Below are 14,698 nucleotides of genomic sequence, written 5' to 3'. Positions count from 1 at the left end.
AATTATTTTTTCAAGGTAAGGTTGCATTTCTTGCTTGCCTCTCTGCTCGCAGTGGATGCCGTAGTTATCCATCTTCCCACCCTTACTAAGCTATACTGTGCTTATTATGCTACTTTTGCTTTTGCAATTCTGTCTTGTCAGTGGTTATGTTTTGCCATGCCTTGTAACAGACAGATGTTTGCTGACATCCATATGATTATTTTTTCCTAAATGGCGCCTGTTTTTTTCGTGTTACATTCTGCATTGTTATTTTAAATAGCCAAAGGAACGAAATTCACACCGAGTGACTGTGTGGTGGTGAAGAGTGCAAATAAGGGTTCCACTGTACTTTGTTCAAATAACAATAAATCTGAACTGATTATATTGCATTGTATTTTTAATTAAAGCCTTATATTTCTGAAAGAGCCAAGCCTCCTGCATGTTATTCTGTGTGTACAAATGTTGGAAAAAAAAAATCAGAAAATGACAAAGGGCAGCACGTGTGATGGAGCAGATTAAAGCGCCACAAAGCACTTGTCACGTTTTTTTTAATGCACAATGAGACGCTGTTGCTGAGGATATGGTAATAATGGTAATATATGGTAATGCAGACCCTCCTGCTCTAAGGCAGGAATGACAGCTCTGCACTGCCACTCTGCCTGCGCTAAAACATCTGTACTACACTTGCTAAACTTCAACCTGATAATTCCTAGATGAATTGGCATTGCTAAACTGGCCCTTGTGTGTGTGTGTTCACCCTGTGATGGACTGGCGCTGTGTCCAGGGATTGTTCCTGCCCTGTGCCTGATGCTTGCTGGGATAGGCTCCTGCGACCCTGTGACCCTGCTTTGGATAAGTGTGTTAGGAAGAGGAATGGATGGAAGTACACCTAAAACGTCTGTTCAGTTCTTGTCATGGGATTGCATTCTATAAGCATGCTCAATAGTTTCTCTCAACGAAGACCACGTGTTCATTATCTATCCAGTAAGCAGTAGGCAATATCTTTGCGAAATAACAAAATAATTTTCCGTATAGTGAAAGAATAATCGTCAGTGTGACTTTTATCAATTATTTATTGTGTACCTCAGAATATGGAAAAAATGATCTGCTGTGGCAACTCTTGACAGGAGCAGCCAAAAGAAGAAGAAGAAAGAAGATTGTCTACTTCAAAAACAACAATGCCCATCTGGGCATCAACATTTAATATGTAAATAATGGCGTTTATCGATGAGATGTACACACCTGGCCCTGAAGGGTGCTGCCGAGGTAGATGAGCTGCATAGTGAAGAGTATGGCATGTATGCTGTTAAAATGGCTGAATCTCTCAGAAATGTTTTACTCTTTTTTTCCTTTTTTTTTTAAAACAACATTGATATGCTGTTTTTCAGCATGTGTAACCTCAAAATGCTGGTTTATACTCGGCTTGAAAAATGGATGTATTTGGTAAGCTTTAGGGTATTTTATTCTCAATAGGACCCCAATACCCATAATCTCCATCATAAAACACAAGAGCGGGCTTTCTGTTTTTAAAAATGTATAAAATATGATTCACTTTAGAATGTAATTTCATATGATAAATTAATACTGTATATACTATGATGAAGAAATAACTTTGACTTCAGAAATATGGAACCTATCCTTTAACAGAATCAATTTAATTTTCTTTTAAAACATGCAGAAATCCACAAGAAAGTCTGATCCAAACCTTGCAGACGGTCCTAATTTTGGTGTCTATGAGGAGTTCAGTAAGGGGTCTGGCAAACCAGCACTTGACTCAAGTGGTAAGAGACTCCACTTTCTTAAGTTGCTCATAATATGCACAGTTGAAAGTAATTTTTGTGAACCATATAGTAATTCTGCATGAGTCAGAATAAAAATGTCTGATCTTCATAATAGACGCAATCTGCTTAAATGAATAACACACAAACAGTTGGACACCTTCTTGTCAGTGCTGAACACAATATTTAAACCTTTGTGGTTCATTCTAGAAAAACCTATGTGAACCAGTAGACCAACGACTGCTCCCAAAGCTCACTGGAGTTGGTCCTCCAATCAACTGGATACAATTGAGAGTATGGTTTGGAGGTACACTTTACTATAAAAAGGAACACAGAGTTAGATTACTGACAGTCTTATTTTATCGAGAAAAATTTGTTTACAGTATATGAGCTATGAAATATCATAGGACCTCAGAAGAAGAAGAAGAATTGTAAAGATACATAAAGCTGGGAACAGACTAGGAAAGCGCTTTTAAAAGCCAGGATGTTCATTGGTCCAGAAGAAGACAAATTATCTACAAATGAAGGAAAATTCAGTAGGGTTGCTATACTCCCATGGACTGGAGAACATGGGAAGAGTGGAGTATGGAGAAGGTGGATAAGAACCTTGGGTTTAACAGCAAAGGACCTGCAGCAATCTCTTAAAGTTGCCTTGTGTCCAGTATAAGTAAACAACAAAACAGGAATGCAGCATGTGACAGGTTTGCAAAGATTACCTGGATGACCTGACCTGCATTGCTTCTTTTATGAATAGATTAGACAAAAGGAATTTTTTTTGGAAAAAGAGCACAGTGCTATGTTTGGAGGAAAAAAACGCTATGTACCCCCCCCACCAAAACCTCAACCTAGTCATTGAGCATCAAGGACAGAGCATCTTGATTTTGTGTTGCTTTGTTGCCTTAAGGCCTTCTCACCCTGCCATCAAAGAGGGAACAATACATTTAAATTGTATAGGAGAATGACATGGTAGGAGTCGTGTCAACTGAAGCTTTATAGAGTTTGGATGGTAAATCAAGATAATGACCTCAATCAACAAGGAAGTGGCTTTAAAGTTAGAAAATGCATGTCCTGAAATGGCCAAGTCAGAGTCCAGACCTCAACCCAATTGAGATGCTTTCACATGGTCTGAAGAGAGCTGTTCATACAAGGAATCCCAGACCTATCAGTAAAATTTATATTTTTTAAGGTGAAATTGTCTCAAGTTACTCCTAACCATTGGCCTAATCAGCAGTTACAGAAAACGTTTAGTGGAGGTAGTTGCGGCTATAGGAGATTCTACTGATCATGTAACACTTTTTACAGCCTGAAATATGATTGATTGAGCAATATGTTCTGTATTGACAAGAAGTACAATTCTTTGTGTTTGTCTATTATTGTGACTTAATTGAATGAATAACTATTGTAGAAATCCAAGTAATTCCAAAGGATTCACAAACTTTTTCTTGAAACTGTAAGAAATTCTGTTACTTTTGAATTACAGGTAAAATTCCGTTAAAACGAACTCCCAGAGACCCAAAAAATATTTCGTTGTAACAGAAATTTTGTTGTAATGAGATTTTGTATTTGTCACTATAGTGCTTTCTTTAACTTGCGTCCAGGTGTTTGCAGTCATTTCAATAGCTTCTTTCATGTTAATTTTAATCTCCTCCTGCCTACAAGTTATGCTGACGAGAATTTTTCTCAGCATTTCCTAGCCATAATACACTTTCAGGGTGCGAATGATGCCCAAATCCAATTGCTGAAGTACTGCTGTGCAACTGGGTGAGAGGAATTCAACGCAAACATTATCTAAATGTGGAAGCAAGTTATATGCAGCACAGTTATCAATCAGAAGCCAGCTTTATTCAGCTTGAAACAGGAACGGCACACTTATTTATTGTAGCGTGATCTGCCACTCAGCTATACACAGACACAGCACTCAGGCAAGGTCAGTGACCAAGTAATCCTGTTATCTGCATTTACAATGTCCGTGCTCCTAACCTTGCATCACCCATCGAGATCTTTTCTATTTACTTTAGCAGAGAGACGCAGCATAGCTATGAGCCTGCTTTTGCCCCGTACAGACACAGAGATTGATCTTCGGCATGTTGTCCAGCTGGGAGAGTTTAGAAACCTCACATTTTCTTGAGTGAGTGCTGCATTAATAGGAATGTTTCTTGAATGAGCATCACTGAACCACATAAAAACTGCTTTTTCAACGTCTTCAAATGCAGCAGTTCACATACGTTTGCAACATGAGATTTTTCTTATTTTTTGCTCTATCTTTCAAGAAAGTTGACAGTGTTGATGGCGAAATTCCGAATTCACTGGCAACGTCTTTTTTCTTTTTGCCGCAATCGAGAGCTGCAAAAAACGAAAGTTTTTTTTTTTTTCTTCTAATATGAACTATTATCGTTTTTTCGTGTCTGCCATTTCTATAGGAGGGTGACAATGAGTTAAATTCCAGTGGGTGTTTTTCAAATGTTGATGAGCAATAAGCAAAAGATATCACTGAAAACCGTAGGAAACAAAAAAGGCAAAAAAAAAAAAAAAACAGTACGAGGAAAGTTCAAAGAAAGAAAAAAAAATGACAATGTTTCTGTTTGGGGATCATTGTGCACAACTGAGCTGTGGCCACAGAACTAACTGCTCTGCAGATGATTCATTCAGGCATTTCAAGGTCTTTTGTACACTTTGTTGTAATGAAAGTATTTGCTGAATGTACTTCGTAGTAACGAGATTTCTATAGACTCGTGTCATATGGGGAAGCTGTTGGGACCATAAAAATACTTTATTGTAATGAAAATTTTGTTGTAAAGATATTCGTTGTAACGGAATTTTACCTGTATATCTTTAAAAAAAAGGTCATGAATGAAAAAGAAGTTGATACAGAATTTGAATCTATAAATATGACATTTAAAATACAATTTAAACTCATAATGCAAAAAGAAGCTGTTTAACCAGATATTACCACAGAGTGCTGCTTTGAAGAAAGGGGGCTGCTTCCTAGTGTTGCAGTTCAGAAGCAAGATGTAAAAGAGTATGTGTAGTTTCAAGTCCCTTGGGTGAAGTGGGCATCAGAGATGAGGAAATCCTTAAAACGTTCTGACTTGGTTTTCTTGCTAATGGTGTCTTGTTCTCCTTCAATCAGCAGACGGCTCTCCATATGACAAGCTGTGGGACAGCAGCACTCCGAAACCTCAGCCTCGCATCACCAGTCACCACCAGTTAACTATAGACAACTTTACTTTCCACAAGGTCCTGGGTAAAGGCAGCTTTGGAAAGGTATGTGCTTTAGCTGGCCAGGTAAAAATGGTTGTGCAGTTGAAAGTAACCTGTCAAAATGTGGTATCTGAGAGCTGCTGTCGTGTATCCATTAAGCTATAGGAGTAGTCAGGTGTGAGATTCATAGACGGAGTCTCAGTGATACCTTTTGGGTTTATTTTATTTGCAGTTTTATCCTGTTTCTAAAATGTTTCTCTGTTTCACCTCCCTCTCCAGGTGATGCTGGCAGAACTTAAAGGAAAGGGGGAATACTTTGCTGTCAAAGCCTTAAAGAAAGATGTGGTGCTGATGGACGATGATGTGGAGTGTACTATGGTTGAGAAGCGTGTCCTAGCTCTGGCTTGGGACAATCCATTCCTAACTCACCTCTACTCCACTTTTCAGTCTAAGGTATTGTTCATCCAGGAAAATAAAAAGGAGAGGGGAATGAATTTAAGGAAAGCTACCAAACTACAAAGGTCACTGCTGGACTGGCAGTGTAGTGGCCAGCAATTAATAAAGCTGTTTAGAGTCCCACAGCAGAAGTGAGACTTGCTAGATGGACAGTGTTTTGCAGAATTTGCTGAAATCTATTACAAGTAATGGCTAAAGCAATTTTTATTGTTTTGAAGATGACCTATTCATTTCACCTTTTTTCTTAAAAATAACACTATAAATATTGAGAACACGCATGCTGACTTCAGTAAATTAATGAGCTGCCTCTAAGCAGACCTTAAAATTGTTACTGATTATCTGCTATGGAAATAAGAACTGATCATTGGAGTGATAAGTTTCCTTAAACCACATGCCTGATCTTTCTGTGGCTGGGAGGGCATCTCATGGATACAAGGTGCGAGATCCATGCAACAATACTGATTTGGCATCAACAAAGAAGTTAAGGATGGAAGCTGCTTCAGCAGCACTAAGCACAACGCTGAACGTGACACACACACGTTAAACCAGGCCAAGGTAAAGTTCCCGGTCAACCTAATTAGCTTATCTCTGGGATGTAGATGGAAACTAGACTTTCCAGACGAAAAACCCACACAGACTTAGGGTTTGCACATTAAAACAGTCTGTTATGGATTTTGAACCATATACAGTACCTCTGTGTGCCTGTGTACCTCTTGAGTATCTTCTATCGTCTTGGGAGAAGCAGTGCTGACTCCTGTGCCAATGTGCCATTTAAGTACTTCACTTAAAGGATGGCTTTGAGCTGTGATTAAGTAAGAGGGCATAATAAAAACTAACAGCTACAGTACCTCTCGGAGAAGACTGGAAGTGCCTACCCATGCATAGTGGCTGCCTGACCCTAACCATCAAACCTTTCCTCCATACAATGTAGCCCACTGTGTATTCCTTTTAAAAGTGATCCTGTCCACTTATGAGGATTACTGTTCACTAACTCAGTCCCTGTGTTTGTTCTGCATTGTGATCTGGCTTTAACAAAATTAACTTCTAGCTGGCTGTCACTTTTGTCTTCCAGGCACACCTCTTCTTTGTCATGGAGTATCTGAATGGTGGAGACTTGATGTTTCACATACAAGAAAAGGGACGCTTTGACCTTTACAGAGCCACGTAAGTGTGCCCACCTTCAGCTTCATGGAAAGGTTCAGGCATTGGATATGAAGCGTACAGAAAAAAATCCACAATCAAAGTGAAATTTTAGTGAAATTTAAAGAATAAACCGTTAATGCAAAATTAAGAGAAATAATGATAAAACACACACACACACACAAAAGAAAACTTCTTGTCTATGATGTTTTTGTTTACAGCTTGCATATCTTGGTTACATTTGTTTAAATTTCTATTCATTATCATTTTCAGTGCCTATAGGAAATCATTATACCCTTTCAAAGTCCTTACCTTTGGTCACAGTAAACCATGGAAATAATAAAAACAAAAACCACTATAACAATTCATAGCTGTATTTACACATTCTAACACTTATCAACAAAGCAAAAAACATTTTAAAAACTCCTGAAGAGATTATTCAAATTTATTTTGGTTTGGATAAGTGATCAGCCACTTAGAGTAACCATTATCCACTTGCTCAGCTACAACCAATCATCTTCCGATCACACATCAGGCTGATTGACCCTCACCTTGACATCAGTTCTGATTCCTTCAGATTAAATCCGACTGTTCTTTGAGGATTCCACTGCTTTCACCACGGTTGGATAGGTGCTTGCAAAAGGACTCCAGGATAAAGCTATGAAAAGGCACAAGTTGAGAGAAAGATACAAAAAGACTTCTAAGGCTTTAGCTATCCCTTATGAAGAACTGGCACCACTAACACATTTTCTAGTCTGCGCTGATATTCCACACTGGATGACCGAACCAGGAGAGGGCTATTGATAAGGGAAGCTACCAAGAGGCCAATGGCAAATTTGAAGGACTTAAAAGTGTTCATAGTTTAGACTTGCTCAGTCTGTGAATATGACAACAATCTCACAAGTGCTACACAAGCCTGGCCTGTATGGCAAGAAAAAACTACCACATTAAGTCTGATTTGCACATTGCAAAAAAAAACAAACCCCAAAACACTTGGAACATTTTGATGCCATGTGGCAAAAAGTTTTATGGTCAGATGAGACCAAGACTAAACTTTTTGGACTGAACTCCAAAAACTACACTTGGCTAAAATCAAACACAGCATACCACCCAAAACACACCATACCTACAGTGAAGGATGGTGGTGGCAACATTACTTTGTGAGGGTGTTTATCTCTTTAGTGGGTACCAGGCCATTGTTCAGGATACATGAGAAAATGGATTCTGCAAAGTCCATACAAATTCTTCAGGAAAACCTATGTCTCTCTGCCAGACAGTTGAAGATGGATGGGTTGTTCACCTTCCAGCATGACAATGACCCTAAACACACTGCCAAAAAGAAATGCAGTGGCATAAGGATATGATGGTGAATATCTGTGAGAGGCCAAGTCAGAGCCCTGACTTAAATACGATAGGAAATCTGTGGATGAACTTGAGGAGTGCAGACTGTTGCTGCTCACCATGAATTTTGACTGAACTTGAGCATTTCTGCATGGAAGAAGGGGCAAATATTCCCCGATCCAGGTACACAAAGGTGGTAGAGACATAGCCGAATAGACTGAAGGCTGTCATTAAAGTAAAGTAAACTGGAAGTAGTGTCTTGATAATGGGACTCACAAAGTGGTGACATGGTAGCACTAAATAATAACAAATCTAAAATATGATCAAGGAGGACAATACAGGCTAAAACATTTAGCTAGAAATGTACTTTGATATTTAAAACCCAATAATCTAAACACAGATTTTTCAGGAAAAGCATATTAATCCTGCAATAAATTTTTATAGTTGTCAAACTCTGTTTTGGTAATTCTTGTGACAGAGAGCAACAAATGCTTTACATGGAGAAAGGACCAGTGGTGGTGTTTTTATGTCTGGGGTTGGCATCTAGAAGTCACTTGACATTTGTTTTCTCAATTAAAATAATGTATTTAGAAAAGAGTGGTCCAAGAAAGAATGAGGGAAGAGAGCTATTGCTAGTGATAGAAAGAAAGCATTGACTGTTTGTCAAAATGAAAGGACAGGAGGACAAGAGCAGGCACTGTACGAGAAAGCACCACGAGCCATCTACAGACCATTTATAAGGTCTTAAATACAGGAGCAGCCTGCACTTGGGCGTTCTGGTGATTTGGACTCTTGGAAAAGTAGATGAAATTGTGAAATTTTTGTTTTCTTGCACAATATTAATCTCTCTGCCACACCTTTCTGTTGGAAGCAGTGTATGCCAGGAGTTATGTTGGTTCTATGGAGATCTAAGGAGTGATTTGGCAGGTTTGGATGTAGCACCAGCTCAGTTTTTGGAGCCTATGTAAGATATATGTACTATACAGTATTACAAAAAACTTAAAGACAAGTATGGCAGATAAAGTTATAAAAAGCCAATTAATGTGTAAATTACAGAATCCCTTAGAAATTGCAAGGTTGCTCACTAAAGATAAAAGCATTCTTAATAAGAAAAACAGGATGGCCTGCTTACTCTCAGTGTGGACTTAGCACGTTCTCCTTATGTTTTCATGGGGCTTTTCTCCAGGCACTGCGGTTATTTGGAGTTTACAGAGTGAGACTTCTGAGAGTGCTCTGACCCTTGTGTCCATTTTATACTCGCTTATAGAAGAGAGTAGCTGGGCACTTAACTTGCCAAAACGTGTGTAATTTTACTCAGAAAAATGCAGCGACATAAACCTAGGAGTGTGTGTGTGTGTGTGTGGAGAGAGAGAGTTTGACAAGTTCTCAACACTTTCCCCTTCAGGCTCAAGTTCACCTTTGTTCATGCCCTCCACTGCTGAAATATTGATGCCAGCATTAGGCGCCCCTTCATGCAGATGAGTGCCTGATGATAGAATGGCTTTAGAGATGGGTGTCTTCAGTAGACTGTGAGAATATGATGTATCGATATTTTTCAAAACCAGAGCAGTGAAGCAAGACTTCCAGCTCAAAGACTGGACTATGAAATTTTAATCATTGCTGCTGCCTCCATTGTAGGGGTCAACTGTAAAACCAAACGGCATCCCATTTCAGGTGATGCATATCTGAATAATTTAAAGCTTAATACTTTTTGTTTTGTGACTGGATATGGATGAAGCTAATCAATGTCTGTCTTCTCTTTTGCAGGTTTTATGCAGCAGAGATCGTGTGCGGCCTACAATTCCTACATTCTAAGGGCATCATATACAGGTAAATGGGATAGGGGTGGGAAAAGCCGTGGGAGGGCAGTCTGAAATAATACCTTATGGTAGATGGCCCGGAGCTCCATGCTTCTGTGTTTCTGACTGACTACTTTTTTTGGACAAATTGTGATGTGTTCACACTTTTTTTTTTTTTTATAAATATGCCACAGCTTTTCTGGTGTTTTAAACCTGTGTGTTTGTCTTTCATCCTACTCAGAGACCTCAAACTGGACAATGTCATGCTTGATTCACAAGGTCACATCAAAATTGCAGATTTCGGAATGTGTAAGGAGAATATGCTAGGAGAAAGCCGAGCAACGACATTCTGCGGGACCCCAGACTACATAGCGCCTGAGGTGAGGGCAGTAAATGACATTTTTAAAAGGAAAAAAAAGCCATTCAGGTCAACATTGCTCACCAGCTCCTGTTTGCCTGAAGTTTTCAAAACAATAAAGTCAAGAATGTGAAAGTTGCTTGCTAGCTGATTGCATCATGTTTCTGTAATTCTGAGGTCAGAAATGCTTTATACATATACTGTATGTGTGAACTTTACTATTAACTAGCCTTCATCTACTGTATACTTCTATGTCCCCACTGAAGAATTTATTTTACTTATTCAGCCCCTGAATATCTAACCCTAAACATTTGTAATTTTATCGGGCTTCCCAAACGTGCTCCTGGGGGGACCCTCTGTGGCTGCAGGTTTTTGTTCCAACCAGATTCACAATTGGTGATCATAAATGATGAAAACTGATCACATTTTATTAGCTGGACTTTGCCCTGTTCTGAACTTCTTTGGCTCACCCCTATTTTAGATTCTCCTTGGCCAGAAGTACAGTTTCTCTGTGGACTGGTGGTCGTTTGGCGTCCTCCTGTATGAAATGCTGATAGGTCAGTCTCCGTTCCATGGGGATGATGAAGATGAGCTGTTTGAATCAATCCGGGTGGACACTCCACACTATCCTCGCTGGATTACCAAAGAGTCGAAAGATATACTTGAGAAGGTCGGTGCCTAGTGACGACTGCTTCCAGCTCTTTGCCACCATCTTATACTGGCTAGCCCTTAATCTTTTTTTTTTTTTTTCTCCTTTCACAGCTTTTTGAAAGAGACCCAACAAGAAGGCTCGGTGTCTCTGGAAACATTAAGATTCATTCATTCTTTAAAACTATTAATTGGACGACTTTGGAGAAAAGGGAAGTGGATCCTCCCTTCAAACCCAAAGTGGTAAGTGTGGCAATTACTCCTGTTATTCTGAACCCTGAACCTAAACTCCATATACCTCTCGTGTGATTAAAATGAGTTGACCACTATTGGGGGGGGTAACGTGTAAAAAGTAGCAAACGTTATGTAGTCAGCTTACATTTTAAAGTAATAAGTAACTTAATATAGTACTTATTTTATTGAAGCAAATGTAATATGATCATTGCTATAAACAGTTCATTATAATAATAATAACAATAATGATTAATAATAGTATGTTTATCTGATGACTTGGTCTAAAATCACTTTGAAGATATTGCACATGATTACATACATTGGCAGCACAGGGATTTCATAAATATTTATTACTATGTTTATCCAAAGTCCAGTCATACCACTGTAAATGGTGGGTCAGCATTTTTTTTTTTCGTCTAGGCTGGATGGCTGAGGTCTCCAGGGCTCTATCTGTGCCTGGTTTGCCTGACTCCTGTGTTACATATAAAAAAACAGATATGTGTTACTACCAAAGCTTATTACTAAAACTCCAAAAACAAATTCTCAGAAGTATAGCGTTTCTTTGGTAACATCGTACACATGTGCACTCTGGCAGTTTCTTGCAGTTAGTGAGGAAGCACTTGAGTAGCGTGCAATCAAGTGACAAGAAGCGAACAAACGTTGTAAGTATACATTTAACGCTGTATGTGCTGAGAGTTAAATGTAATCCCCTCAGTTTAGGCTAAAAAGCGAGTCACTGGGCATTCCTGGGTTTGAAGCATGAAGCTAATGTTGTGGATGGCACACACAGTTTTCTTCAGGACTCAATCGCACAGCCAAGAATCAATGAGTGTGATGCATGCAATCCACTAAAAGAAGCCAATAATTAAAGGGTTTAGTTTTAATTCAGTTATTTACTATTGATGTGTTGAAACAGTACGACTGGGTGATGCACTGGCCAGTGTTCATACTGTGAATCTTCTGCAGCTCGTGATGGAGATAGAAAAAGTGGTTGGATGTTAGTCCTTCATATGCTATGAAATAAATAAGCATTTATCTAAAGTATGACCAAGTGATCACCTTTGGCTGTGTTTCTGGTCAGTTTCAAGAAGGTTTATATGTGGGTTTGGGATTTGAACACAAATCCTAGCCAGTGAAATGAGCAGTTTTTTTATACAAAAGATGAACAATAACACAAAAGTAATGCTCTGTTTGTAACACATTACATTTTATAATAAGTAGCTATATAACATACTAAGTTGGTTTCTTTGTAAGTAACAAGTAACATGACTACGTTTCTTTTATAAGTAGTGTTCCCCAGTCAATGGCAGTTCTGCTCCAAGTGCAGCGTGCTTAGTGTTCTCATCTGGCATATCACACTTTAGTGCCATCTTGTGGCCAGATGCATTGGCTGCAGTTCTTTTGTAGCTGTTGATGATCCTTAAACAAATTACATTGGCTTTGTAGACTGTCTGGCAGTGACGTAGCGTAGTGGGGGCGGCAAAGAATTACTGTTTATTTTAGTCTCTTAAATTGAAATACCTAAATAAGGGGGCGGCTGACACCCACGCTACGCCACTGCTGTCTGGTGTATGTACAATGTACATCACATTGGGGCATAAAGTATGACCAAATAAGTATCCCAAGGATGCAGGAGTCTACCAGGACAGCATTGTACCATTTCCTTGTTTTAACCTGTTGAATATTTCCTCCTGACCAGAAATCTCCAAATGACTGCAGTAACTTTGACAGAGAGTTCCTCAATGAAAAAGCTCGGCTTTCCCAGGGTGACAAGAACCTCATTGACTCCATAGAACCCACGGCCTTTGAAGGATTCTCTTTTATCAATCCCAAGATGGAGCAGATGATAAGAAAGTGAGAGAGGGTACTGTTCAGGCGACCTTCTGTGAGCAAATGTGGGGATTGTCATCGCCCACAGGTCATTGGGAACCAAAGACGTTCTGCTGTGAAGCAGTGGAAAAAATAATAAAATGTACAGTACTGATTAGATGTTTGCTAACACCCTTTCTCCATCAAGAATATTGTACGGTTTTTAATTGTTTCATTACCAAATTTCTGCATGTTGGGATTTAGAACTTTTAAGCTCTTACAGTGGCTGCCACTCAACGCCGACTTCATCACCCAGCAGGAAACATCTGGACAACTGCCTTATTACTGGATTACATTGCCGTTGGGGGACCTCTGGAATATTGTGAACCCAGAAATGCAGCTGGAGGCTGAAAGGTCCAGAGGAGGAGTTCCCATGGACTGGTGAGCTCAAGCGGAGGCAGAGTTGTGCTTTAGTTTTGATGTCAGGGGCTGCATCCAGTTTGGTAAGTTATGAAGTGATGTGTAGAATTAGGGATCCTGCATGCTTCCCAATGGGGACAATTACCATCACTAAAGCCCATTCCAGATCCCATGTGCCAGGACATTGGTCAGAATTGGTGAATGCTATGGGAACACTATACAACAAAACCAGGGGGACTTGCTTTGAGGCACCAGTGTCATCTTTGGAAGTATCTGTGATGTTACTTGAATATAGTTTTCTGTAGATGGGCTTTGTATATAGAAAAAAATTATATATATGTAAAGGAAAATATATCTGGCACTGGTGATTGGAGGATGTGCTGTATAGTTTGGCACTGTCGTCATATCTTTTATGTCTTTAATAAAACTGAAACAACAGGTGTTTCATAACTAAGGTTTTTATTTTGAACTACAGTGAAATAAATTTCAAGTTTTTAACACTAGAATCCCTGAAGCATGCGATTTGTGTTTTTGTTTTTGTTTTGTTAGCTTAACCTCCTTAAATTTTCCTTATATATGCCAAGAAGCTCGTAGCTCCTTATTACTGCACTATTAGCCCACTTTTGTTTTGCAAATGTGTGGATTAGCAGAATGCAGCATGCCGCACCCCCACCCCACCATTCAGTCAGTTGAAGGCATTGTCCTGCTGAAATCCTCACAGCTGACGTCTGTATTGAAGTGTTTATTTGGCAATGCATATGTAAGGTAATGAAATACTGTGGTTTGAAATACATACATTTCATGTGTGTTCTGTGTATATATAGAATGACAGAGGAAATACGAGGCAAAAAGTGTTGAACACACAAGTAAAGAAGAAAATGGTTTTCATATGATAAAGTAATAATGACCTACTTTTGATGTGAAGTGTAAGATGTGTGAAGCCCAAATATCCAAGAAACACTTTAATAAAAGGTGCAAAAAAAACAAGTATGCCTTTATTTAAGAATAAAACCAAAGAAAAAGAAATAACTCGCCTGATATGTTGGTGAAGCCCAATTATCAGTTGGTACAAAATAAGACGTTTGCATATGTGTGTGTTTGCGCATTTCAATTTCAACCAGCTGTCACAGTGGTAACACTGCTTTATCATGGATCTGCGTAGATGGCACAGTGAATAAGCTACTGCTTACCAATGGTGAGGTAAAAGGCTTGAATCCTGTATCTTGTCTGTATTTAGCACTTTGAGTAGTGAGCTGCTCTTATTATTATCATATTACAAAAACATGATATTTGTCTGTAACATCCTGTGTAAATTTATGGTACTTGTAACAGATGTTCCTTTTCTTCACACATGGACATTCATATCAACATGTCATTTGAATGATTTTTTATTCACTTTTATTCTTGGATTGTGGAATTTAAAAAAATCGTTCAAATGACATGTTGATGTGAATGTCTGTGTGCGAGGAAAAGTAACATCCGCCATCGACACTGCGGTGTCTGTTTGCTCATTCAAGACACCAAGAAGAAATGAC

At 39.0% G+C, this 14,698-nt stretch overlaps 1 protein-coding gene across 4 annotated transcripts in view; it reads left to right on the top strand.

Annotated features, from left to right (window-relative positions):
- LOC120540466 (protein kinase C delta type-like) overlaps positions 1–13,669 on the top strand; it is a 90,401-nt gene extending 76,732 nt beyond the window's left edge. For 2 of the 4 annotated variants that reach the window (XM_039771304.1, XM_039771306.1), the window contains 9 exons: positions 1,658–1,760; positions 4,891–5,021; positions 5,238–5,411; positions 6,487–6,578; positions 9,663–9,725; positions 9,936–10,074; positions 10,534–10,722; positions 10,815–10,943; positions 12,634–13,669. In XM_039771304.1, coding sequence (XP_039627238.1) covers positions 1,658–1,760; positions 4,891–5,021; positions 5,238–5,411; positions 6,487–6,578; positions 9,663–9,725; positions 9,936–10,074; positions 10,534–10,722; positions 10,815–10,943; positions 12,634–12,792 — 1,179 coding nt within the window. In that variant the 3' untranslated portion in view covers positions 12,793–13,669. Of the gene's footprint in view, positions 1–1,657; positions 1,761–4,887; positions 5,022–5,237; positions 5,412–6,486; positions 6,579–9,662; positions 9,726–9,935; positions 10,075–10,533; positions 10,723–10,814; positions 10,944–12,633 lie in introns of all 4 variants that reach the window. The other 2 variants (XM_039771303.1, XM_039771305.1) reach the window with 1 other exon arrangement.
- The last annotated feature ends 1,029 nt before the right edge of the window (positions 13,670–14,698 follow it).

The sequence above is a fragment of the Polypterus senegalus genome, chromosome 12 (assembly GCF_016835505.1).
Source record: "Polypterus senegalus isolate Bchr_013 chromosome 12, ASM1683550v1, whole genome shotgun sequence".
In the NCBI taxonomy this organism is placed as follows: Eukaryota; Metazoa; Chordata; class Cladistia; order Polypteriformes; family Polypteridae; genus Polypterus; species Polypterus senegalus.
Note: the sequence above shows the minus strand (reverse complement) of the source record. Positions and strands in the feature narration are given on the sequence as shown.